Source organism: Pleuronectes platessa, chromosome 3 (assembly GCF_947347685.1).
Source record: "Pleuronectes platessa chromosome 3, fPlePla1.1, whole genome shotgun sequence".
In the NCBI taxonomy this organism is placed as follows: domain Eukaryota; kingdom Metazoa; phylum Chordata; class Actinopteri; order Pleuronectiformes; family Pleuronectidae; genus Pleuronectes; species Pleuronectes platessa.
This window is the reverse complement of record NC_070628.1, coordinates 6,290,111-6,314,604: the sequence shown is the minus strand read 5'-3', so window position 1 is coordinate 6,314,604 and position 24,494 is coordinate 6,290,111. Positions and strand designations below refer to the sequence as shown.

At 43.8% G+C, this 24,494-nt stretch overlaps 3 protein-coding genes across 3 annotated transcripts; 1 reads left to right on the top strand and 2 right to left on the bottom strand.

Moving 5' to 3' along the window:
- The first annotated feature begins 2,105 nt into the window (after positions 1–2,105).
- plk1 (polo-like kinase 1 (Drosophila)) lies at positions 2,106–7,975 on the top strand. The gene is made up of 11 exons (XM_053418563.1): positions 2,106–2,835; positions 3,648–3,816; positions 4,115–4,259; positions 4,359–4,452; positions 4,535–4,760; positions 4,888–4,930; positions 5,191–5,291; positions 5,412–5,489; positions 6,350–6,504; positions 6,629–6,811; positions 7,015–7,975. Exons 1-11 carry the CDS (start codon positions 2,473–2,475, stop codon positions 7,207–7,209), a joined length of 1,752 nt encoding a protein of 583 aa, XP_053274538.1. The 5' UTR covers positions 2,106–2,472; the 3' UTR covers positions 7,210–7,975.
- Positions 7,976–8,887: 912 nt separating this feature from the next.
- Positions 8,888–16,731, bottom strand: palb2 (partner and localizer of BRCA2). The gene is made up of 13 exons (XM_053418560.1): positions 16,674–16,731; positions 16,302–16,365; positions 15,644–15,703; positions 15,386–15,560; positions 13,676–15,163; positions 11,399–12,843; positions 11,136–11,288; positions 10,782–10,864; positions 10,303–10,452; positions 10,098–10,214; positions 9,869–9,956; positions 9,571–9,770; positions 8,888–9,490 (listed from the first exon to the last, which is right to left on the bottom strand). Exons 2-13 carry the CDS (start codon positions 16,362–16,364, stop codon positions 9,277–9,279), a joined length of 4,236 nt encoding a protein of 1,411 aa, XP_053274535.1. The 5' UTR covers position 16,365; positions 16,674–16,731; the 3' UTR covers positions 8,888–9,276.
- Positions 16,732–17,361: 630 nt separating this feature from the next.
- On the bottom strand, positions 17,362–23,380 carry LOC128437017 (retinol dehydrogenase 8). Its single transcript, XM_053418988.1, has 6 exons — positions 23,233–23,380; positions 19,954–20,115; positions 19,666–19,845; positions 19,362–19,455; positions 18,897–19,080; positions 17,362–18,794 (listed from the first exon to the last, which is right to left on the bottom strand). Exons 1-6 carry the CDS (start codon positions 23,336–23,338, stop codon positions 18,567–18,569), a joined length of 954 nt encoding a protein of 317 aa, XP_053274963.1. The 5' UTR covers positions 23,339–23,380; the 3' UTR covers positions 17,362–18,566.
- Positions 23,381–24,494: the final 1,114 nt, after the last annotated feature.

Genomic DNA, 24,494 nt, shown 5'->3' with positions numbered 1-24,494 from the left:
ATTCAGACATGAGATTATTTCATCATTTAAATCACCTTCTATTTTTAGTCGTGCATGTCAGTCAGTGTTTCATAAAGATCGCTGCTCCTTGCATAAAGCCATGTCGTGCTGCTTTGGATGGTAAACACAATAACACACACACACACATACACACACACTCACACACTGTCAAGAGCAACAAAGCGGATATACAAACCTAATCATACCCTAGTCTTTTCATTCACAGTCCTCTTCTCAAGCACTTGTTCTCCTCTTATCCTCCACCACTCGTCTCTATGTCACTTAAATAATCTGCTGCTGAAAACGGATGTAACTGTAACACAATAACAGAGAGGAAGAGAGGGAGGAAGAGGAGGAGGAGTTGTGCTTCAGAGGACCAAAATAAAACAGATGAAAGCCTATTTGTGATAACTGAAATAGGGTTTTGATGTGACATGGATGTTACATTCACAAAATTGCATAATGTACATTGAAAATATAACAAATTATTCAATATAACTGTGAGACTGTGAAACTGTTGACATTTTCAAAACCAAGCTTTGTTCCAGTGGCATAAAATAACTAAAGCAGAATTACAAACCAAACAAACCCCCAAAGCACAGTTAATTAGTTTCTATCCAGAAAATGGATTAATCTTGAGTTTGTGAAAAGATTTTTCACGACTGAAACAGACGGCTTCTCTATCTTTTGTCTTCATGTCAAATTCTACTTTAAGGACCTTGATTGGTTTAGTTTACATTGTTCATTTTGTTTCCTTTGTGACAAGGAATTAACACATGTAAAAACAGGACCTGTCGTGTAACTCTATCATAGGAGAACTATACGGCTGCAGCCAACAATCAGGCTATCTTCAAAACATCTATTAAGTCTATAAAAAATAGAAAAGTAGATAATGTTCAAATTTGAGAAGCTGGCACCAATGAATCTTTTACTTAAGACAAATTGAATAGAGTGGAAGCTTCAAGTCTCCTGATTCTATTTGTGGAAAACATTATAGGATCCAGATTTCACTGTGATATCTGTGGACAAAGAGCTGCTTCAGTGGTTATGTCTCCAAAGTGTTTTCCCACTCAACACATCTATCTAAAGACCTTGTATATCCTTTTTTATCACAAAAACGTTTCTTCAGCATCTCTTCTCTTCATTCGGGATTTTTAAAGAATGCTGTTAGATGTGTCACTTGATTGTAATCATTAAGGGTGAGGCCTTTTCTGTTGCTTATTTCATTTTCCGGCTTGTTTACAAAATTGGATTATGTAACTTCATAGATTAGCTGAATAAACAAAAGAAAGCTATGATCTGTTGCATCCTTTGCATCCACAATTTGAACTGCAGGTGTTTTAAACAGAAATATTGAACTGTATTTAACTGATTGAAGTCCGAGCTCTTTGGATTTATTATTTTTAATTGTAATATATATAGCTGTTTATCTGTGGAGCCAAAGACAACTTTCTATATCATGGACAATAAATTCTTATTTAAACAAACCTATCTGGCAGAATTTGTACCATTTATAAGGCAACTATTCAGATAATCATTTCAGTTTATAGTCTGTCATTGATAACCAATGGGCCGGAAGCTCATAAATCTTCATTTACTTCAGTGGTTTAAAACTTTTATTGACTGAAATGTTAAAAGGGATTTGGGAGAAGCTTATTATTTAGTTTTTCTGATTTCAAAAACATTCCCTCACAGTAGAAATAAATAAAATAGTGATTATACATACACATATACGTATATCACATATCGCCATTTATATATCATACATGCATACATAAACACATACAAATTTAAAAAGAAAAAAGAAAAATCAACAAATGTCACATTTACAGTCACGATCCAACAAGAAGGCTTTTACTGAAATAGAAATTGAAAGTAAAAAAGATTAAATGGCCCCAACATCGACTTTGATCCTGTTTGTGCTGATTAAAACCCAGTAGAACTACATTTCCCGTCAGGAACCCGTGACGCCACCAGCGACTGACGCTCGGCCAATCAAACCGCGGACTTCTCCAATCTCGGCCCCTGATTGGCCAGTTTCGCACTGAACTTCCCACGATGCTTTGCTGCGCCGCTTCAGAATTCAAATCTCGCGGACCAATCAGAGGGCGCAGCAACGAGCGAGGCAGCATTTTAAACTTGTCTCGGAGCCTGTTGTCAAAAGACGGGACGAGGAGACGCCGCAGCCACCGAGGGAAGAGCCCCGCGACCACTTCCACCTCCAATCTCAGGTTTTTAAACTAATATTCGCCACATGTTCGATGCCGAGGCTGCAATTTGAGTAACGTCCGCGTTTGCAGCCGGTTGACCGGAGGTTTTGATTTGAATTTAGCGGTGCACGGGAGCTAACTAGCTTCCTGGACTGAGCCGACACCGATTCGAGCGGTTATCGACATTTAAACCGCTGCACAGTTTTAATCTAGCTTCTTTTTTTTTTACTTTTAAATACGCGGAAGAGAAGTTTAGTCCAAAATGAGCGCAGGTGTAGCGAAGCCGGCGAACCCGTCGGCCCACGTCGACCCTAAATCGGCTCCTCTCAAGGAGATCCCCGATGTGCTGGTGGACCCTCGCACCATGAAGCGGTACACGCGGGGCCGCTTCCTCGGCAAAGGGGGCTTCGCCAAGTGCTACGAAATCACGGACATGGAGACCAAGGAGGTCTTCGCCGGGAAGATCGTGCCCAAGTCCCTGATCCTGAAGCAGCACCAGCGGGAGAAGATGACCTCGGAGATCGCCATTCACAAGAGCCTCGACCACTCGAACATCGTGGGCTTCCAGGGCTTCTTCGAGAACGAGGACTTCGTGTTCGTGGTGCTGGAGATCTGCAGGAGACGGGTGAGTGGTCTGTGGAGGGGCGAGGGGACTCGAACTGTCGGCGGTGCACACCCTGCTCCAACCGTTGTCACACGGGTTGTCTTCCGTTGTCCACCCTGCTCCAGTGGAGGCAGCGGAAGTCATGGGGAAAGGCAACGAAAAAATGAATCTGGGGTGTTTTTAAATCATGCATGTGCCTTTTTTAAGTTGACTTTTAGAGACAATCCTTTATTATTATCAACCTTTTTCATACTGACCCAATCATCTGTTTGAATTTATTGTCCAGGCCTTTCACCATAATGCTTTTAAATCCGAGTATTTCACCATAAATATTCCTTTTATAGGGATAGTTCACCCCAAAATGAATATCTACTCACCACTAGGTCGATTGAGCTGTGGGTGAAATGTCCACTAAAGACTCCCGGAGTCTCAGGGGTTAATAGTGTGGCAGCCAAATTCAGAACTATTGAAGTCGATGGTGACTACTTTTACAAACAAGCCCTGACATTCAAATTCCACTCAAACTAAGTCATGCACCATGTTTTTTTTAGCATTAATGTGGCTGATCCTAGTGGGAAACGGCTCCGGAGTTGGATGACTGGTCATTTAGGTTAAAAACACGGTGTAAAGGACTTAGTTTCGAACTAATTTGAATGTCGGGGCTTACGTACACTTTACCCACCCCTCCATTGACATAACAGTGAGTGGATATTGAGTGAATCTAACTTTTTGGGTGAACTATCCCTTTAAAATCAGTCTTAGAGTGTTTCTTCACCCCCCTCCATTGCCTTGATGATATGCCTGCTAATCCTAATTTCCCTTCCCCACATCAGTCCCTGTTGGAGCTGCACAAGCGCCGTAAGGCCGTGACCGAGCCGGAGGTTCGCTACTACATGACGCAGATGCTCAAAGGCGTCCATTACCTGCACGACAACCGAGTGATCCACAGAGACCTGAAACTGGGCAACATCTTCCTCAACGATGAAATGGAGGTCAAGATAGGTACGTTCAGCTGTTTGGTTTGCCCACCGTCAAACTTGGCTGCTTCTGGGACTAATAAGAGGGTACGGTGATAAATACCAGAGACAACACATACCCAGGAACATACCTGAGTTGAGTAATAAACAATAGGACACACCCATCCTTCACAATCGACATTTACTACTTCCTTGATGAGTAGTTTCCACAGTCTGCTGGGGAAATGTATTAAACGCTCACATGTCAGTGGGGGAAAAAAAACAACACAAGTGTTTCCTGGAAACACAGAAACTAAACCAGTGCTTCTTTCCTTCCTCTCCAGGGGACTTCGGCCTGGCCACTAAGATCGAGTTCGATGGCGAGAGGAAGAAGACGTTGTGCGGAACGCCCAACTACATCGCACCAGAAGTGCTTTGTAAGAAGGGCCACAGCTATGAAGTGGACATCTGGTCGCTTGGATGTATATTGTAAGTTTGAATATAAAATCTCCCCCCCCACCCCCCCCCCCCCAGCACATCTCCACGTGATTCAGTCCATTCAACCTCCCCCTGTGTGTTTTCTCTCAGGTACACTTTGTTGGTGGGTAAACCCCCATTCGAGACGTCCTGTCTGAAGGAGACCTACAACCGCATCAAGAAGAACAACTACACCATCCCCTGGGTAAGCTGCACTGATGAATGCAGTCTGTTTTCACAGTTTTATCAAATATACTGTTTGTGTTAAACCTGAATCCTCTCTGCAGCACATCAACCCGGCCGCAGCTGCCCTCATCAAGCGGATGCTGCACGCCGATCCCGCCCAGAGGCCGAACATCGCCGAGGTGGAAGCCGACGAGTTCTTCACGTCCGGCTACGTTCCCACACGCCTGCCCACGACCTGCCTCACTGTCCCCCCCCGCTTCTCCATCGCCCCCTCCACCGCGACGGAGCTCAGCCAGAGACGCCCCCTGACGGCCATTAACAACATGGGTAATGGTCCCAACAGCACACAGTCGATTATGAATCCCCAAAGTAGCCCCCAGATTAAATATGTTGTACGAGTAAAGGAGGTTGAATCTCCTGAATAATGTGTTTAACTAGTTTTTTCTCTCTTCAGCTGGATCAGAGAAGATGGAACCCAAAGACGAGCCCATGCACAGGTGAGAGATGTTTCTACAACAGATGAATTATGAGTATTATTCAATCTGGGAACTATTTAAATTATTTACTAGTTCTCTCGAGCTGTGGGAGGTTTGGACAGTCACTTGAACTCAGAGCCAAACTATCCACTTCCTCCTCGTTCAAGAATTGGATTTGTTTAGTTTCTGTCACATTGTGTCATGGTAGTTGTTTTCGATTCACCACCACACGTTTGGACCTGCTGTTTATGTAGATGATGAACGTTTGTCTTTGTGTGCAGGGAGGCTGAGACGACACCAGAGTCCCACCTGAAGGACCTGCTGGTGCAGCTCAACACCATCATCGCTGCCAAACCCTCCGAGAAGGCAATCATACGCCAAGGTGAGCAGCCGCTTCACTCTCATGTGTAAACACTTGTTTCCATGTTGCATCGTATTGGTTTGTGTGATCTGTTGTTTTGCCCGTGTCAACAAGGATTTGTTCTATTTATGTGTTTGACAGATGAGGCGGAGGATCCGGCCTGTATCCCCATCTTCTGGATCAGCAAGTGGGTCGACTACTCGGACAAATACGGATTAGGTGAGAATTGGTCTGACTTCAAAGCCGTCTGCCACATAGATTCAAAATTATAACGTTTTACTTTTCATTCTTCAAGTTGAGGTGTTTTGGTTATTCACTTTATTTTCAGAGCACATTTTGAGCTTAAATTACAACACCAGGATTAAACTGTTTAAATCAGCCATCAGATAAAAACACGTGAGGGAAAAAAAGGATCAGATCTAATAAATAAAACTATATCAAGACATCAGGATAAGATGAGATGAAACCAACTAGGCCTGGTCCCACTGTGTCACTAACCCTGATCTAAGATGAACCAGCGGGTTTGCTGAGCTTCTGTGCAGAAAAGAATAAAAATCCAACTTAATCTTAACGATATCCGAGCGACCGTGAACAATCTTAAAACTACAGACTGAAACATTTTGTCCTTGACCCAGAAATCTGTAGCTGCAACAGTTCCTTCTGCAAATTCACCACATCCCTGATCTGGACTGTGTGATCTGGATACATGAACCGACCTGGATTCACATGAGCATGTCTCACTGTTTGTTGTAAAGATTTGCAGGTTGGACTAAAATACATACTGCAGGAACAAATTTATTATTCTCCTGTATTTTAAATTTGAATATCACACTCACTACAAACCTCCGGTACAAATTTAAATGTCTCTTGACCAAGTCAAACATTTTTAATTCTACGATAAGAGATGATTGGCTTATAACTCTAGTGTTTCGAAACTTGAAAATCACTTGCCAGCAGCAAAACATGTTCTGCACCGACTGGCCCTCAACAGAATTGAATACATTCACGTTAGTTTGCACAATCGTCCTCTTCTAGGCTGAAGTATTAATCTGTTATTTGTATATATGTGTGTGTTTCAGGCTACCAGCTCTGTGACAACAGCGTGGGCGTGCTGTTCAACGACTACACTCGTCTGATCATGTACACGGACGGGGACAGTCTGCAGTACATCGACAAGACGGCGACCGAGTCCTACCTCAGCGTGCGCTCGTACCCGACTGCTCTCAACAAGAAGGTCAGGAGCCGCCAAGGACGATTTCAATAAATTTTCTTTCAGCTTTTTATTTTAATGAGACAATAGAGCTGATTCTGCAAATCACTTCACCTGTCACTCATTTATTTACTCACTCTTCTTGTAGATCACTTTGCTGAAATACTTCCGCAACTACATGAGCGAGCACCTGTTGAAGGCCGGAGCCAACATGGCGCGGCGGGAAGGGGACGAGCTGGCCCGGCTGCCGTATCTGTCCCTCTGGTTCCGAACCAAGAGCGCCATCGTCCTGCACCTGTCCAACGGCACCGTTCAGATCAACTTCTTCCAGGTGAGTGACGCACCTCCTCCTCTTCCTCCTCTTCCTCCTCCTCTTATCACTTATAGAAGTTTTAGTATTCTTCCATCCACATTCTCTCCACGATGAAAACCACATTGATTCCGACACCTCATCCATCTCATATTAGCTGTTGGATGCAGTTCTTGTCCCCCCTCCCTCATCTCATGATGTTTCCATTGTCCCTCCTCTACCAGGACCACACCAAGCTGATCCTGTGTCCGCTCATGGGGGCGGTGACGTACATCGACGAGAAGCGAGAGTTCCACACCTTCAAGCTGTCTCTGCTGGAGGAGTTCGGCTGCTGCAAGGAGCTGGCGAGCCGCATCCGCTACGCCAAGCTCATGGTGGAGAAACTGGCGGAGAGCAAACCCCCCATCGCCGCTCATTAAAACCCCAGATGTCTTCGATCACCGACCACTTCTCCCAGTCTGGCGGCCGCGTGCCGGACGGGACAGACTTAAATCCTCCTGTATTTTATCCGTGGGTTGCAGTGTAATGATTTTGTCGTCCTTGACGCCCCCTGTCGATTAATCCCCCAGGTGTTTTGTACATGAAGAATTTATTCCAGTCTCTCAGCCACTGATTGTTCTATTTTTTTGGTTTCCTTTTCTATTGTTAATAGAAAGTCACTTGTACTCATGATATCTTAACTCTCTTGATGAAGCTCACTCCTGACAAACACATTCCCACTGATGTAATCTGAGGGAGCCGGATCACTGACACATCACAGGATCTGACTCATTTTAAATGAGTCCATTAGGGAAAAGTTCAACGTTCAGTTTCGCCCACTGTTCAAATTCATGTGTACGTTGAAATGGTCGACAGCCTTCTCCACTCTTCTTCTGGTTCGTTTGTGTATCTGTGACCCGACTGGACCGGTGTCTTCTGGGACTGAGACTCCGAGTGTGTGTGTGTGTGTGTGTGGATGAAAAAGCTTCTGTGCTTTCGTCTGTTTTATCTGTGTTGTATGTTGAGAAATGGACCACGTCGAGTCTTCATCATGTACATCCTGTAGTTTTACTCCTTTTTTAAAAGTATCTATTTTAGATGTATTCTTCTACGAGATGTACATACTGCTGAATCTGCATACATGTTGTAAAGATGGTTTAATTTTACCCAAGTTTAAATAAAGATGTTTTTTGAACAAGGTAAAAATACTGTTCATGTTTACTGTTTGCTGTTTTAATCTGCACAAGGGATTTTGTAAAGGCCAAACTAACATTAGTAGTTTGAAATACTGAAGTTTTACTTTAATCTTGACTTCGAGTTGGATTTAGTTCATCTGGAGAAATGTCAGTTTCCTCCAGTGGAAAGTTTAGGTGGACAAATGATGCAGTTTATTCTTGAGCAAACGTCTGGACATTTTGTTTTTAGTGTCTAAAATTATATTGCCTTGCTTTTGCATGTTCCCACCATGTTTTGCAAAGATGAACCATCTCTATCACTGAGTGGTTAACAGCATTGTGATGTTAGAGTGGAAGATGGCTGCTCAGTGAACCAGGTCCAAGTTATTCTGCCAATCCGAGGTAAATGGGTCAAGTGGAAACTAAAGTTGAGTTAAAACTGAAAGTTCTCAAGCGTCAAAGCTCTGAATCCTGTCGCGTAAATAAGGCTGTTAGTGTCTCCTAGTGGACACAACGACCCATTACAACCTGATTTATAGTATTCAGTTGGACGCACCTTCACCAGTCAGACACCAGGTTTGTCGGGAACTGCCACCGTGTATCACACACTGATAAATAAAATGGTTCTAGATTATATAAAATGATATTGAATCCAACATGATTATTTATGATTTCGACAGTAAAGGAAAAGCATTGCCTAACCATCAACCAAAATAAAATGTGAAATAACTGACAGTTTATAAAACCTAGTGGAGAAAATAAATAAATATAGAGTTCACAGAAGTTTAATGTAAATTTTATATAAAAAAAACTTTGGGAACATTTTTTTCTTTAAATATAACAAACAACATAGTTACAGTGACGTAAAAAGTGAACACACACACACACACACACACACACACACACACACACACACACACACACACACACACACACACACACACACACACACACACACACACACACACACAGTGAAGAGACATCCAATACTGGTGTTTCAAAAACAATATTTCCACAGGCTAGATGAAAACAATCACTGCGTCTTCAGAGCTTCACTAACTGGCCACTGACTTATGGGATGTATTCAGTTTACAGTGCGTGAATCCTCATATCGTAGAGCTGTGGCCCAAAGACTTTATAGTAACCGAATTGCTTGAACTTTGCCAAACTGAAATGTCTGTAAATGAAACCACAGAAAAACTTTGCATTAAACTCAGGATTGAATAGAATGAACACACGTGTGTCTCTAAACCGACACCATGTTAAAACCTATGACAACATTCAAACGGTGACATAAAGACTTCAGCGTTTGATAAAAGCCACTGCACGAGTCTATGTTTTGCTGTAGCAGTGTACAGTGACATCTCCTTTGTGATGGCCGGTCACCAGCATGTCTGGCCCCCCCCAACGGGCCAGCTGCCAGCCCTCGCTCTCGGGGGCCCACACCATCCTCGAGGCCCCCGGACGCCCGAGCTCCCACACGCACACACAGCCGCTCTGACTCAGGCCGACCACGCTGGAGCGGTTGACATCGGCTTCACACAGTCTGCAGGACACACAGATGGGGGAGTGTGAGGTTCATGAATGTGTGCGAGTGCACAAACACACCACAGTTCCTGGACTCACCTGCCGGACCAGGCTTTGGGGGGGAACAGTCGAGTAGCCAGCGTTGATTTGCCCGTCAGAGGGTTAACAGCGACCAATGAGAACAAGGCCGTCTTCTTCCTGTCCTCTTCAGAAAACAGCTCGTCTTTTGCTTTGGCCTCCATTCCTCCTTCCTCCGGGGAGCTGAGCAGCTGATGCTGTAGCAGGACAAACAACACTCCCTGTGCACAATAAATACACATTAACATACAGGAGTGAGACAATCTGAGCAGTGAGGTAGTTGCTTTAATAATCGGACATGCAAAGTGGACACACTCACACAGTGGGAGTATCCCCGGAGACAGGCTGTGTGCGACAAACCGTCTCCGAGGACGATGCTACGCAGCAGCTGGCCGCTCTTCAGATTCCTGAAACAAACAAACCACAGAAAAACAACTGTAAACAGCAGCAGAGTGTGTGTTTCACAGCAGGAATGTGATCTCTAGCATTAGTTTATTAGTTACAGGTTTCTATCACCATCTCTTACTGCACATCCGAGTCCTACTTACCAGACAAAGACACGCCCACCCTCATCTGTGCCAATCAGAGCATCCGAGAGTCCGTCCACTGGAGCGAGGGCCCCGACGCACACACCGGGAGACTCCAGAGGCTGAGAGCTCCACACGCTGAGAGAGGAAATCAGATACTGAGATCACACACGTCTGTAAATGGGAAAGTTGCTGGTAGAGAATAAACACAGCAGCTCTGCGTTACCTGTTGTCGTCTGAGACGTTAAACACCCGCAGGGTTGAACCCGTCGCTGAGTGGGAGGAGGTAACCACTCTGGACCCGGACACGCCTACAACGACCTGGACCACCCCCTCACACAGCAGCACCTGGGTGAGGCTGGAGCAGGAGAGCACCCTGTGCACACGGACAACACACACACACACACAGATGAGCTTCATTACGGAAGCTCTGACAACTGATTGATCCCATGACTCGTCCTTCTAAAGAATAGCCTATTGCTTTTATCTTCATTCTTAATAATTATTTTCAAGGGTTCTAGAATTCCAGGTACCCGCCTTCTTATTCACAGTGTCTCGTAGGCTTCTCTATAACTCACCAATTCCCAAGATAAAACAGGTTTCACATTAAGCTTCTATAAATCATATACATTCCTCTTGACTCTAGAGGAATCTAAGTGGAAGTCCACTGAAGCTTGTGTCTAGAGTCTGATTGGTTGTACTCACCTCACTTCTCTGATTTCCAGCTGACCCAAAGTCACAAACATCAGCCCAGAGGCATCGGGGACAGGAACCACATTGATCACCCGCTGTAAACAAACACAACAACAACTGATATGAATGACCCTTACATTAGACCTGGTGTAAAGCTACCCAGCACTGTTTTGTTTCAAGTTATCATTCACTTCCATTTACTGTTTTGTTATTGAAAAAACACACATTTTGTATCGTTGAGTTGGTTGTAAAAAATAAACCTTTTTAGATCCGAATTGTTTGGAGGAAACATTATTTACATCCTTGTTTATTTGTCATTAAATGGTGGTCAGGACTCGACCAAGTGTTTTCTCAGTAAACACTCACGTAGTTGAAGGTCCAGGTGTGTGTTAAGCTCCAGTCAGATGCTGGGGTCTGACTCCACAGACACACAGCCCACTTTCCTGCTGCCGCTACACACAACCCCCCCGAGGGTCCCGGCAGACAGCACGTGTCCACCAGACAGCCGCCTGCTGGGGCCTGAAGACACACACACACACACACACACAAAATACATGTTTACTTTAATCTAAAGTCGCACACTGAAGCCAAACCATACATTCTTAGTTACAAATAGAGAAACTTTGTACCTTCAGAGTGTGTGTTATCACATGTTGCTCTGCAGTCTCCTCCATTCTCTCTCCCTCCTGCCCGGCTCTGCCTCGGGCCTGGAAGCTGGATGCTGTGGCAAGGGTTGCTGGCTCAACGCTGGGATGACGATCGGCTGCCACTTGTGATGAAGCCCTGTCCTGACTGGAGCGGGAGACTAGAGGCCGGCTGGGAGGGAGGGACGTTATGGACGGACAGGGACACAGAGCCGGAGGAGAGAGAGGGTGGGTTGCTGGGCTGTGAGGAGGAGGTAGGGTGAGAGGCGGGGCAGAGGGAGAGGAGGTCAGGGGGAGGCCGGCGGAAACAGGGCAGGGGGTGAGTCCTAGGGAGGGCAGCGTGGGGCTGGAGAGGAGGGCTGAGGAGGGCAGGTGAGGGGGTGCGAAGGGGCAGCTGGCTGAGGTCAGCGGAGGACTCAACAGCAACTGGGAGTGGACTCTGGGGTGTGGTGAAGACTTCTGACTGGTTCTTATCCCTGATCTGTCTCTGGGAGGACGAGTGGGGGGTTCGGAGGATTCCTCTGATGTCCGATGCTTCACAGGAGAGTCGGAGTCATCACGTGTCTGTGCAGCAGGGCGGCTGTCAGACGCCTCCTCAGCTGATTCCTCCGGTGGACACTCGAAGCACAGAGTCTTGATGACAGCTCCGTCTTCTCTTCGGTGGTTTGTGGACGTCTGATCCTCCTCAGAACAAACTTCACCAGAACAATACGCGTCTGTTTCTGATGCAGGCTGTTTTATTTTCAGTTCATTTGACGGCTCAGCTACACAACCATCCACTTTGCCTGCAGGACCGTCTGCACAGTTCATGTAAGGCTGAGGTTTGACACTGTCGTCTATAGATCTGTGTGTGTTGCTCCGGCTGTGGGTATCCACAGTATCCTGCTTTTTACTGTCATCTTCACAGACGGCAGGACTTTCTTGAGCCACTGACACAGTTTCTGTCGAGCTGGTGTGAGTCTTTGCATCGTGTTTTTCAGTCTGTTGTTCTCCAGGGGGTTCTGTTTTATCTGGGTTGGATGAATCTTCAGCTAAGGACTCGTCTACAAGCTTGGAATCTGTCGGCAGGTTTTGGACGTCCACACACGCCGGGGTTTCTTCCATTGAAACTGTCGGGGTGAGGCTGAGTGGGAGAGAAAGTGGCACCACTGGCTCACTGGTGCTGTAGCAAGGGTAAGAGCGAGGGAGGCGGCTGCGAGTGTTATAAGAGGGGGAGGTGAAAAGTTCAACTCCTGATTCAACAGCGACCTGCCGGAGCTTGTGTAGCTTCAGAGACGCAAACTGATCGTCAGGGAGATGAAAGTCTTGGTGCATGTCGAAAGTCATGAGGCTGTTGAACAGTGAACCGGTGGATGGAGACGGGAGAGGAAAGAGGGACGTCTGGGAGAGTGGAGAGGAAGGCAAGAGGAGAGATCGCCAGCTGGATGCACCTACGGGACAGGAGGTGGAGAAAACAGATATTAAATGATGCAGAAAGGTAAATAAGTGAATATGACTGAGACCAGGGTTGATGAGGCATTTTAATCAACCATTCCAATAAGGTAGTAAAACCAACACTGAAATGATCCAGTACCATCTGTGCCTCAGCCTAATATTACGCTTTTATTTATGCTTTGTAACATCACATTACTTTATTTGTCAAACACCAAAGAAATAACACAATGGATGAAATAATTCATTCTAGGGATCATGTCTAGTATAATTTACTGAGACACAACTCCAAGTGATTGGCGCTTTATTCTGATGAGCACAATCATGTTTCCACCGCTGTCTTTTAGTTTGAAAATCCAGAGAAAATCCACATCTTGTGTACAGACACTTGCTGGGTAAGACATCAGTGACTTTGTGATTCTATGTTCTAATCTGATACCACATCTTTATCAGGGGTGCCAACAATTTGAAATTTCGTTGAGGTCAGTATCATCATGTGCTGTGGATACAGAGGGATGGCACTGGGTTGTAGATAAATTGGAATAAAGTAGGGTAGAGTTGATAATCAAGATAACACCGCCCTTTATCTTGATGTAATAACACATTTAAAATAAATTTAATTAATATATTCATATTAGCAAGATAGACCTGAAAACCTTATTTTAATTTTTTATCTCCAACGTTCTCACACACACACACACACACACACACACACACACACACACACACACACACACACACACACACACACACACACACACACACACACACACACACACACACACACACACACACACACACACACACAGAGAGTCACCACATGAGACTTACCTCTACTCTGTGAGGGCGTGTTGTTCATCAGGAACATGGGATAGATCCTGTGCAGGTGTCTGGAAGCAGGACTACACTGAGCTCCGTTAACCCCGGGGGGGGGCTGGGTCCCCGCGTGGCAGGTGGACACAGGCCTGTCGTCATCTGACAGAAGGACAGGTTCCTGGGGAGGGAGACGAGGCTTCAGTCCATCAGGGGCACGGGGCGATGGGGGGGAGGAGGAGAGCGGGGTGAGGGTGGGTAGAGGATCCTCTGAGGTTTCCATCTGAACGATGTCTAAACACTTAATAGATCTTGGAGTTTGACTTCTCCCTCTGCCCCGGCCTCTTCTCCTGCCCCTCCTCCTCCTCCCGGCTCCTGGATGCGTCGCGCTGACTGCAGGTGAGTAAGACGCATCCACGCCGTTCTGACTTTTACCTGAAATCTCACTGGACCTCTGGCTGTTAGCAGAAAGCTCAGCAGATGCATCAACAGTACACACATGTGAAATCTCAGGAGGATCTGTAGATGCATTTGTCAGAGAGGAGAAATCTTCCTGTGAGTTTAGATCTGAGCACTCCCTGGTGTGTGTGTGTCTGTTCGATCCTCTGCCCCGTCCCCGTCCCCGGCGTGGTCGTCCCGCGCTCAGCTGGGACAGGAGGACGGCCTGCATGTCAGGTTGACTCTGCGAGGACGACATACGCCTTGTGGTCCGGACGTAGTACTCCACTGGGAAAAGTAGTCCTTCCACTAGAGTGCAGGAGTCCAAGAGATTCTTTTCTTCTTTTATTTCCATAATGTCATCGTGCATTTTTTCAGTTTCTATTTTCCCAGTTGTTGTTTCTTCCATGTTTTTATGATGGTTCACTACAGAACGTGTTGTTTCTCTCTGTCCTCTACTATTCTCACCACTGACTGCCTCCTCTCTTTCTCCATTTAGTGTTCGATCTCGTCCCTTTTCTTCACTTTGTACAGCAGAGTTCTGACATTGAAGCAGCAAAGAAGTCGACTCTGATTCTTTTGTTCCATCAGTAGTCGCCTCGTCCTCTTTTTCCCTTTGTTCATCATCTTCTCTTATCTCCTTTCCCTCTGTCTCCCCCGTTTCAGTGTGTGCATGTGTTTTCCAGTGTGTTAGCAGCAGAGAAGGAGAATCGGATTCTGAAGAAGAAAATAACTCTTCACTTTCATTCACCACCTCGGACTCTTCGGACTTGATTTTCACTGCCTCTTCAGAATGGATTTTTTCCTCCCCTGCTATTGTTCCGACCCTCTCCAGCTGGTCACTCTGCTCCTGCACCTCCTCCCTGTCGTCAGTGATCCTGCAAACCTCCGCGCTCCTCCTCTCCCAGAGCAGACGGCTGCGGCGAGACCTGAGGCGCAGGGCAGGACTGGATCTGTGACCTCTGACTGCATCGTGGATGGGATCGGGCGTTTGTGGGCAATCAGCATCAGAGGGAAGCAGGAACCTGATCACCTGGCTCCTCCTCAAGTTTTCAGAGTCTGATGGACCTGGAAACACATGAAGAAATCTTTGAATGTTTGATTTGCACTGTTATCATTGGCAAAACATTGTCTGCTTCCCGGAGAAATGACACCGTAACCTCAAACAAATTACAAGATATTTTCTGTTTTGGGATAGACATGCAATCAATGCATTAAAACTGCAGCATGTACACACACATATATGTACACCATGAATCTGTCCTTTGCAGATGATTGGGACGGACTCACCTTCAGATTGTCCCGGGCACTGAACTTTATCTGGGGTCGTTGCATCGGCGCCGTTCAGTCTCCCTGGACTGAGACTCTGTTTAGACGTCTCCTCTGGGTCCCTCTGGTCCTGGAGGTTCTCCTGTGAGATTCTGCTCCTCACATGTCGGCGCACTCCTTCCAGACGCTCTGCACGCTGTGAACAGATCCAGAGTCTCAATGAGGACGAAGACTTTCTACAAGTGACTCGTGAAAAAGTAAAAGGTAAAAGAGTCTGACCTGTAGTCGCTGGGCTGTTCTGAGATATTCCCTTTTTAACAGGGCCAACTTCCTACGGAGCTGAGAGGAGAAATGTTCATGTTAACTTTATACAGTGTGAATGATGCAGGAATGATGTAAATGTATGTTTATATTTAACATTTTAAAAGTTTACTTTCTCAACTCAAGGTCTATACGATATATTTAGGTATCATTGACTTTTCTTATTATTATAATAATAGATGGATATACTGTTAGGGTTTTCTTTGTCATAAGGAATCATCGCCTGTCTTTTCATATAAATTGGTATCTGAAAGGTGTAACTTCCTAATGACGTTATCGACCCAAGACAATCTATACTGATCAGGCTTTTACACACATATTGTACATATTTCATATTTGATTTGATATATTTTTAAAAACTTATAAGCTTATATTTGTAATCTTGCATGGAGCTATTGGAAAAACAAACACAATTCCCACCCTGGGATCAATAAAGTATTTCTGATTCAGATTGTTTACCAATAACATAATATCATATGCTGAAATGAGCCACTCTGCATAATTAAACTTTTAGCTTCATAACAGTAAAACTTTTGACTTTATAAGCACAAGTTTGACTTCAGATGATGTGAGTGTTGTGTATCTTCTGCTCCAACAAACAGTGATGGTGAGTTACCTTCTCTTTATCATCACAGTGCAGTGTGGTCCTCAGCTGCTCCTCCACATCACGACTCTCCATCCTGCTCACACGACCCGGACACAAACACACACACAAAGTTACACACACAAAGTTACACACACACGTAGCTAGCATCAGTTAGCATTATGGATCTAAATGACCGATCTCCTGTTGTTATAAGAGGAGTTAGCTCATCTGAACCACAGAGCTAACAGGTCCAACACAACTTTAAAGTACAGGACCAGCTAAGTTAAGGCTGAAGATCGAGAGTTAACAATTACACACACACTCCCGCTGCTTTGTGGAAGTAACACTAACGTTAATACACACACTGATGCTGTTGTTGTTTAGTGTTGAAGTCGCTCTTACTCTCAATGCGCTGTTTCCTCCATGAGTGTGTTTTCATGTTCGATCATCCCGGCTATCGATTAACCTCTGATTTCCCGCGACCCCGGCGCTAGACCGGAGCAGTGGAGCGCAGAGACATCGATGAGCCGCAGGAAGAAGGTAAATTAAAATCACTTAAACTCTTTAAAATGTCGTTAAAACATCTTAAATCACTCCCAGGTTGCTCCACCTGTTGAAGACACTCGGTGCAGACACAGTGAAATGTGATAAATGTGTTTTAGAAATGGTCATATTTGAGTATTTATTTGTCTTATGCTTACACCTGTAGCACAACCCAAAACAAGCTAACTTTAGCTAGTCACAATACAGAAGATTAAACAGTAACAGTTTAATAAAGCAAAAACCTTTGTTGCCAAATATTTCAACAACTCAAATAATAATTAAACGCATTTTGTAATCATCGTTCATTCATTCATTATTTTTATTTATACCGAACATGAAGTACAATCAAGAGAAATTATACAAACAAGTAAAAGAAAACAACAGAAGTATTTTTTTATAAGTTTTGCTAACATCTAGGTCAAACTTCTAGATCCTCGTTCACTAGTTTTTCTTAAATGCTTGTGTAAAAAAATATCTATCAATTCCTGTTTTTTTCTTTCGCCCATATTCACAAATCACAGTTTGCCAAATAGAGCTTAACGCTCAACATGTGAATGGAAAAACTACAACAACTTTTAACTGGGGGAAATGAGTGCCTGAGTGGGGATCCCTCTCCCAGTACGGACAGAAGTGCAGTAGATTCTGATAAGCCCTAAAAAATCTAATATAAGTCAGACTATAATGTGGAAACACTGTAAAGTAAGAGTCGACAGAAAGAAACAGAAACACAACACATTTTCTGAAAGCTCTCAGAAGCTCTAACACAACTCTTGGATGGTATAAATGACACATTTTATTGCCAAATAAAGTGTGTTCCAATTCACTGACAGTATTTCAAAAGTAGCTCAATAGATGCAGTTACATAGGCTACAATGAAACAAATTGAAGCTGAGTTTAGAACAGTTTGAAATGTGAAGTTATCTGAGACTGATTTGGATAAAATAATGAAACCAGGGAACAGTATGTTGTATCATAAGTGCAAATATGTATTTTGGCACTCTGGGTAGCTTAGAATAGATTTTTAAACTGTTATACTATTTGAACTAAATTGGACTTAGGTTTGATATCGCTTAAGTTTTATACATACACAAGAACACAGATAGGACTATCCATTACAATACATATTACATATATACAGCACAAAGTGTATCATTCTTTCTTTGTGACTATTTAACTTCTGCTACATGACTTTAAACAGATACTCAGTAAGAGTTACACACATTTTTCGTGATCCCCTGACAGTCAAGGATGAGGTAGAATGCTGTCTCCACTCTTGTCTAAAAACTCATTGTGTTTGTATCATAGACCGTAAGTAAAGATGGACGGCGCGTCTCCACTTCCTCTTGTTATACAAATAAGTCAACGCCATTTGTCGCTATTCAGAGCTGGAGTCTGTGGAGTAGGGATCGTGACGTGGAGCCTTGGTCCTGCCTGTACACATGCTCAGCCAATCACGAGTCAGTCTCAGATTTGAATTATGACTTTTATCCCATATTTATTGCATCACATGACTAATTACAACCAAACTTATCAGAACAAACCCCAGTGTCATAAGAACTGCCTGAAATAACAGTAGCATATTTTAATGTGCCCTTGTCTCATCCACTTACATTGAAGAAACAGGGTTTATGACTTAGGCTGCAGCTAGCCACTGGGGGGCGATGAAGATTATTTGACGTCACTTTTTGCTGAGCTGTCATGTCGTCCATCTTTATATTCAGTCGATGGTTTGTATTATTCACAGTCAAGCTTCTAGTTTGGTGAGATGGTTCTGCTCCTCAGACATCCGCAGGTGAGGTACTTCATTGCCGTCATGCTGACGTGCATGAGAGTGCCCATGTTGAAGAGCATGTGGTAGAAGGCATGGACAGACAGACCTCCGGTTTCATCAGCGTATTTCAGCGCCACGATGGGGGTGTACATCGGGTTGGTCAGGTTACGGAAACGCGGGCTACTCGCCTCGATCAATTTCTTGGTGCACTGTGGACAAAGAAAGGGATTTGCAGTCAGACTAACAGGATTAATCACAGCCGCAGACAAACAGATAAAAGCCCAGTGAGGCTGAGTCACTTGAGAACTTACTCTGGCGACGTCATCGGGCGTTTGTCCCAGTAACTCAAAGATGTCGATGGACGAAGGAAGGTAGACGTTCTTGAAGTAATGCACCGTGTCAGCATCAGCTCCAGGACACTCCCTCTCTTTCACCTCCTGAATCATCTTCGCCTCAAACTCTGTGTGAACGGGACCCGGCTCAATCAACGACAGTCTGAGGGAGGAGACGTTGGAGTTATTAACTTTTAAATCTGGACAGGCCGACATTTGAAAATGATGCTGACACCAGAATCCACTTTCTGATTGTGTCCTATAAGCCACAACTCCACTACCAGCGTCGGATGCAAAACCTTGTTTACACTTCCTGTCAAACCAGCTGCAAATAGACAATTCTGTGATAAATCCTCTGAAGAGTGCCGTCCTTAAGAAGTCAAAGAACTCAGAAAACGATTGATCGTCCATTTTGCTGATGGACAAAGCATTAGTGGGACTCACGTGACTTTAAACTTCAGGAGCTGCACAGCCAAGCTCTCACAGAATCCCTCCATGGCGAACTTGGAAGCTGCATACACGTCATTAAACACCACACCTGCAGAGGCACAATACACGTTTGTATAGACAACATGGATGAAGAGCTACTGTGGTACTCCATTAGTCATTCTTCACCTCCGCCCACTCCTCCATCCGTCCATCATCCACTGAAGCAGACACACAGGTTATTTCTCCCTGTACCCTGTAACGCCCCACTCCTCCTCCTCTCCCTCCCCTCATCCCATCCTTCACCTCCGTTTCAGTTCACCTTGCAGCCCCATCACGCTGCTGACCACGATGATGTGTCCTCCTCTTCTTCTCTTCATGTCGGGCATCACCTCCTTTATCATGCGGATCACTCCGAAGACGTTGGTCTCAAACACTTTCTTCATCTCTTCGATGGGGATGCTCTCGATGGGACCCACCAGGCCGATACCTGCATTATTGACTGGGGGAAGGGAGAAGAAGAAGGGCAGGGAATAAAAGAAGATGAAGAGCGGGTGTAATCAGTATCGACAGTCCTTGGTACAGCCTGATGGCCTTCACTTGTACTTACTCAGGACATCCACGTGTCGATCTTTGATCCCATTAATACACTGTTTGACCGACTCGTCGCTGCAGACGTCCAGAACAGCCAGAGAGAGAGTTTTCCCGTACGCATCCCCGGCAGCTTCCAGCAGCTTATCGTTACGTTTCAAATCACGCATCGTGGCGATGACTGCGGGAGGACAAGGGGAGAAACACACTGAGTAGCTGAAGAGTTTGACAGGGATAATTTTATATGTACTTGCTCTGGCAACTCTTGATCTGTTTCTGTCAGGCCTGTAACAACAAGCTCATGTGAGCTGAAAGACAAATGGAGGATAAAATAATATTTATTAATCTGCCGTGGGTAAAGGTTAATGAACTGAAGTCCCACAGTGTTTTCATTTAAGTTTTTTCAAAAAGGACTTCTTCTAAAAAGCCCCAAACTATTTTTGTGTAACCTAAATGAGTATATAATGTAGTGGCCGGTAACATTTTAACACCTCGTCAGACTAAGATAAAATAATGATGTCAATTGTTTTAGGATGCTGAGTGGTTCATTTTATATTATTTTATTAATAAACTGATTCCCATTTGGCTGATCAAAAGTTGTTACCTGATGTTTTCACTGCCGTTTGTTTGTCTTATCATAAGGAAGATTATTAAAAAACCGGCAAATAGCAAAGAAAACAAAACAACAAAAGTATGAATTAAAAAGAAAGTAGAAGAAGGATAGAATCTAAACAATAAAAGCTGTTTGCCAATAGTCGTGAGTATTGTGTTTCCATGGGCAGCTTCCAAGTGTGAGTTTGTGAATGGATGTAAAACACCAGCCCTTTGCCTTCAGGCTGCTGCTGCTGCTTTAAATAGACATGTAATTAGACGTCATGCCAACATATCTGAAGTCAATAAAGACAATATCTGCTGTGTCAAACCTTGCTCACGGCCCTCGGCTGCATGGGGGCTAATGTACACACATATTGTGTTGTGTTCCTCGATTCCGTGTCATGAAATGTGTGTATTGCTATAGACACATATATATTTATACTGTAAAATAATTTTTTGAATTTTAATGCATCATCATGACGTTTTTGAAGTTTTTAGGTTAAATGTTCCACCCTGAGTGATAGCTTTGTGTGTAATCAGTGTGTAATTCTTGTCATAGGAATGAACAGAGTGAAAGAAGCAAAGGAGATTGAGAACTGCGAGGGAGGTGGGACAACAGTATTGTCTACCAGGTAAAGAATGGCTGGAGAAAACAGAGTGTAAAGTTCTCAGGTCACAAATTGCTGAAAGAACACAAATGTATATTTTTTGGGGCCGATACCGTGAACGATATTAGGTAGTAAAAGATTTCAGACATTTAAGCTGATACATACGTTACTGTATATTTTGAAACAATGAAAATCATTCCTAATATATTGAATGTAGTTGAGGCAATGATGCTTGTAAAAACCAAGTATCTAGAAATTGAATTAAGAAAATAAACATATTTTTAAGTACAATGTAAACACAAGTACGCATCTCTTCTATATTGTTCATTCTGTAAAATAAAAGTTGTTATATCAGCAACAATGTCTGTATAAGGCTAACATCGGCTGATATGTAAGTGTGGCTCTAGAGCTAAAGATAGTTATTCTAATAAAGACAAGTTTAGGTTAAGACGCCTTAATATAGACTGTGTTTAAAACAGTCCTGTTACAGAAACCAGTTTACATCAGCCTTAACGTCTTGTCACCTGTCTGCTCCAGGAATAGCCCAGGACTAGGCCACGATAAGCCGAACCAGGGCTGTGCTGTCTCTCTGGCTATTGTCTGGTGTCTTAGAGGGGCATAAGGTTAAGTCAGGGTCATATATGTGTTTACGTGCTTGAGAAGTTCACTTCAGACCTCAGTGACTCTACAACACCCAGGAATCCAGAAGAGTTTATTGATATCTCATAGGGGAAATTCAATTTGATGATTTCTGTTATATATGTGCATTATGTGCATAGCTGCCATTTTGACAGTGATAACCAACATGCCCTCCACTCATATCTGTAGAGATTTGTCAACCTTGTTTTTGCTAATTTAAGATCCTTAAATAAATATTATGTCCTTTTGTGAATGTATGTTGTAGAGCTAGATTCTTTTAAATGTACCTTTCTGAATGATAGAGGCAGCTTCCTATTAGTTTAGAGGAGGAAAGTCAGTGAGAAGACAATTGAGATTATGCAAAGTAATGTAGGCAGACCACCGGCCTACTGGGAAAACTGGGTAAAGAATAAAAAAGAAAGTAAAATCTAGTAAATGTAAACAAAGCCATATTTACAGAACAGGGCCCCTGCTGTTATTGTTGTTATTTATTTCATGTTGGGATGCATAAACATATGTTGTTGCCCCGAATACATTTCATATGAATTGTGGTTTTGTCTTTTTATATTAAAGATAAATCTACTTTAAAAAGGACTTTAAGTAACAGATGCAAAGTCTCTGCGGTTACACTTTGCAAACGGTCTTTTGATATTAAGTCTATTTGTGAGTGATGAAAGCTGCTTCCTGCCTCCAAGGCACATGTTTCTCATGAAGTTTCTCTCATTAGAAAATCTGTTTTCCAGATCTTAGATATTGTTGTATGACACAATCTGAGAGCTTAATTGACTGCAGGTGTCTAGAGTTGTGTAACTGTATTAGCGCATTGGCAAATTCTGCTAAACTCGAAGTTACAGACTCAAACAGATAAAGTTATGAGGCAGTTTGATTGGTTATGAGGCTGTGAAGATTCCACATGTCAATCAGATGTCCACACATATTTGTTCTTTTAAGTTTTTGACGAAAAACAATCGTAAAGCCCAAAAAGTTCAAGTTATCACTCATTTCATGATACGAAGCATAATTCGCCCTAAGTACTTGAAAGTGGTGTGAGATTTCCTGTGAGGTCAGTCAGTCATTTTTGCACCTTGACCCCTCTGAAGAGATAAGAGCGACCTCCCTGTACAAAGAGGAAATGTCTGGAGCTCCCTCTTCAGTTGTCAGTCGAGAACGGAACCTTCCATTTGCTCCAGAGTCTCCATTAATAATTTAATTCCAGTTCATTTCCTCTGTTCTGTCCTAACTTCTAACATGTTTCTGATTTTAAATATGTATGCTACTGTAATTCAGTCATAAATTGTAGGAAACAGTGGCTTTAACGTGCATAATCATGCAGACTATGTAATACTCTTATGCAAGCTAATCCCCAGTTATATATTTATATTCTCTGCGTACCTTTGCAAGATACGTGTAACACACAGACACACACACACACACACACACACACACATTGTACCCACCGTGATAACGCTTCTGTTCGTCCTTTGCCAGCATCACAGCCATCCTCAGGCCGATGCCGGAGGAGCAGCCGGTGATCAGCACCACTTTCTGTCCGGGGCTCGCCATGGCTCCGCTGCCTCTCTCCGCTCTGCTCTGGCCTCACTGAACTTCAGGCTGACGAGCTGCAGCTCTGCAGGATGAGCCACTATAAGAGGTGAGAGTCAGTGTAAGAGGATCAGGGAGGCAGAGACAGAGAGGGTCACATGGACAGGGCGCACAGCCACAGCCCAGAGGAGATTATCTAACAGGTCCCGTGGCTGTCAACTCATCTGCTACGTCATTTCTTTGTTATGTGACCCAAAAATATCATTCAGTTATAACTACAGAACCTGACAAACCTTTTTGATTGTCTTTTGTTTTGTTTTTCTATCAACACTAAACTACAAAGTGTGAAGAACAAATAAATATGAAGCAAAGTCAGCCTATGTAAGCCCCTGAACAGAAGTTCAGCGCCACCCAGTGGTCGACAGGATTACTTCTTCAAATGAGCCCCCTTGACGTACTGTACAACTGGGTTTCCTTCCTCGGCTGTTCCAAGCCAACACACATCTGGCTTCATTACACGCATGACGATGCATGAGGATGTTTTTTTTCTTCCTCAGAGTCGTAAAGTTATAATTATGACTCAGGGAACAGATGAAAGAAACGCTACAGTCTTGACAACACATGATTACAACATCTCTCAGTCTTTCAGTCTTTTACACATGCATGCACACACACACACACACACACACACACACAAACGCATGTACACACTTGAAAGCAGCAGTGCAGCTGACAGTCATAAGTTACATGAACCTGGAGGTACCATCACTGGAAATATGTCTGGAATCCATTTTCCTCACGTTCTTAAACACAGAGTCAGTACCTACCTTGATGCAATTAACTCCTGTTTCTCTACTGTCACCGAAATGTAAACTCCTGCTAACAACTGCACAACACATTTATAAGCATCTTAAAGCATATGATCTACATTTTTCCCACCTCAGCGAACGTTAGACCGAGTCTCTCCTCGTCTAGAGTCTGGTATCAAACTGAAGAACATTATTCTTTTCCTAATACTCATTGTTTAAACCTGCACTTAAATCCCCCCCCCCCCCCCCCCCTTTATATACACATCTCATAGTTTCTGGGTTATCAATAAAAAATCAAATGAGCCGGAAACTGTCGTTAAACTAAGTTTAACTATTGTTTTAATTTTTCAGCCTAAATTGCTGATGTA

What these genes read in the sequence shown, in the direction of transcription:
- plk1 (XM_053418563.1), top strand. Translation starts at nt 2,473, where the DNA reads ATGAGCGCAGGTGTAGCGAAGCCGGCGAACCCGTCGGCCCACGTCGAC. An exon ending in TGGTCGCTTGGATGTATATT is followed by an intron (nt 4,260 to 4,358) that starts GTAAGTTTGAAT and finishes GTTTTCTCTCAG; the next exon opens with GTACACTTTGTTGGTGGGTA. An exon ending in ACAACTACACCATCCCCTGG is followed by an intron (nt 4,453 to 4,534) that starts GTAAGCTGCACT and finishes TCCTCTCTGCAG; the next exon opens with CACATCAACCCGGCCGCAGC.
- palb2 (XM_053418560.1), bottom strand. Translation starts at nt 16,364, where the DNA reads ATGGAGAGTCGTGATGTGGAGGAGCAGCTGAGGACCACACTGCACTGT. An exon ending in AACGTCTCAGACGACAACAG is followed by an intron (nt 10,215 to 10,302) that starts GTAACGCAGAGC and finishes TTCCTCTCTCAG; the next exon opens with CGTGTGGAGCTCTCAGCCTC. An exon ending in GGTGGGCGTGTCTTTGTCTG is followed by an intron (nt 9,957 to 10,097) that starts GTAAGTAGGACT and finishes TGTTTGTTTCAG; the next exon opens with GAATCTGAAGAGCGGCCAGC.
- LOC128437017 (XM_053418988.1), bottom strand. Translation starts at nt 23,338, where the DNA reads ATGGCGAGCCCCGGACAGAAAGTGGTGCTGATCACCGGCTGCTCCTCC. An exon ending in CAGCGTGATGGGGCTGCAAG is followed by an intron (nt 19,456 to 19,665) that starts GTGAACTGAAAC and finishes GTGCCTCTGCAG; the next exon opens with GTGTGGTGTTTAATGACGTG. An exon ending in CTCCTGAAGTTTAAAGTCAC is followed by an intron (nt 19,081 to 19,361) that starts GTGAGTCCCACT and finishes CTCCTCCCTCAG; the next exon opens with ACTGTCGTTGATTGAGCCGG.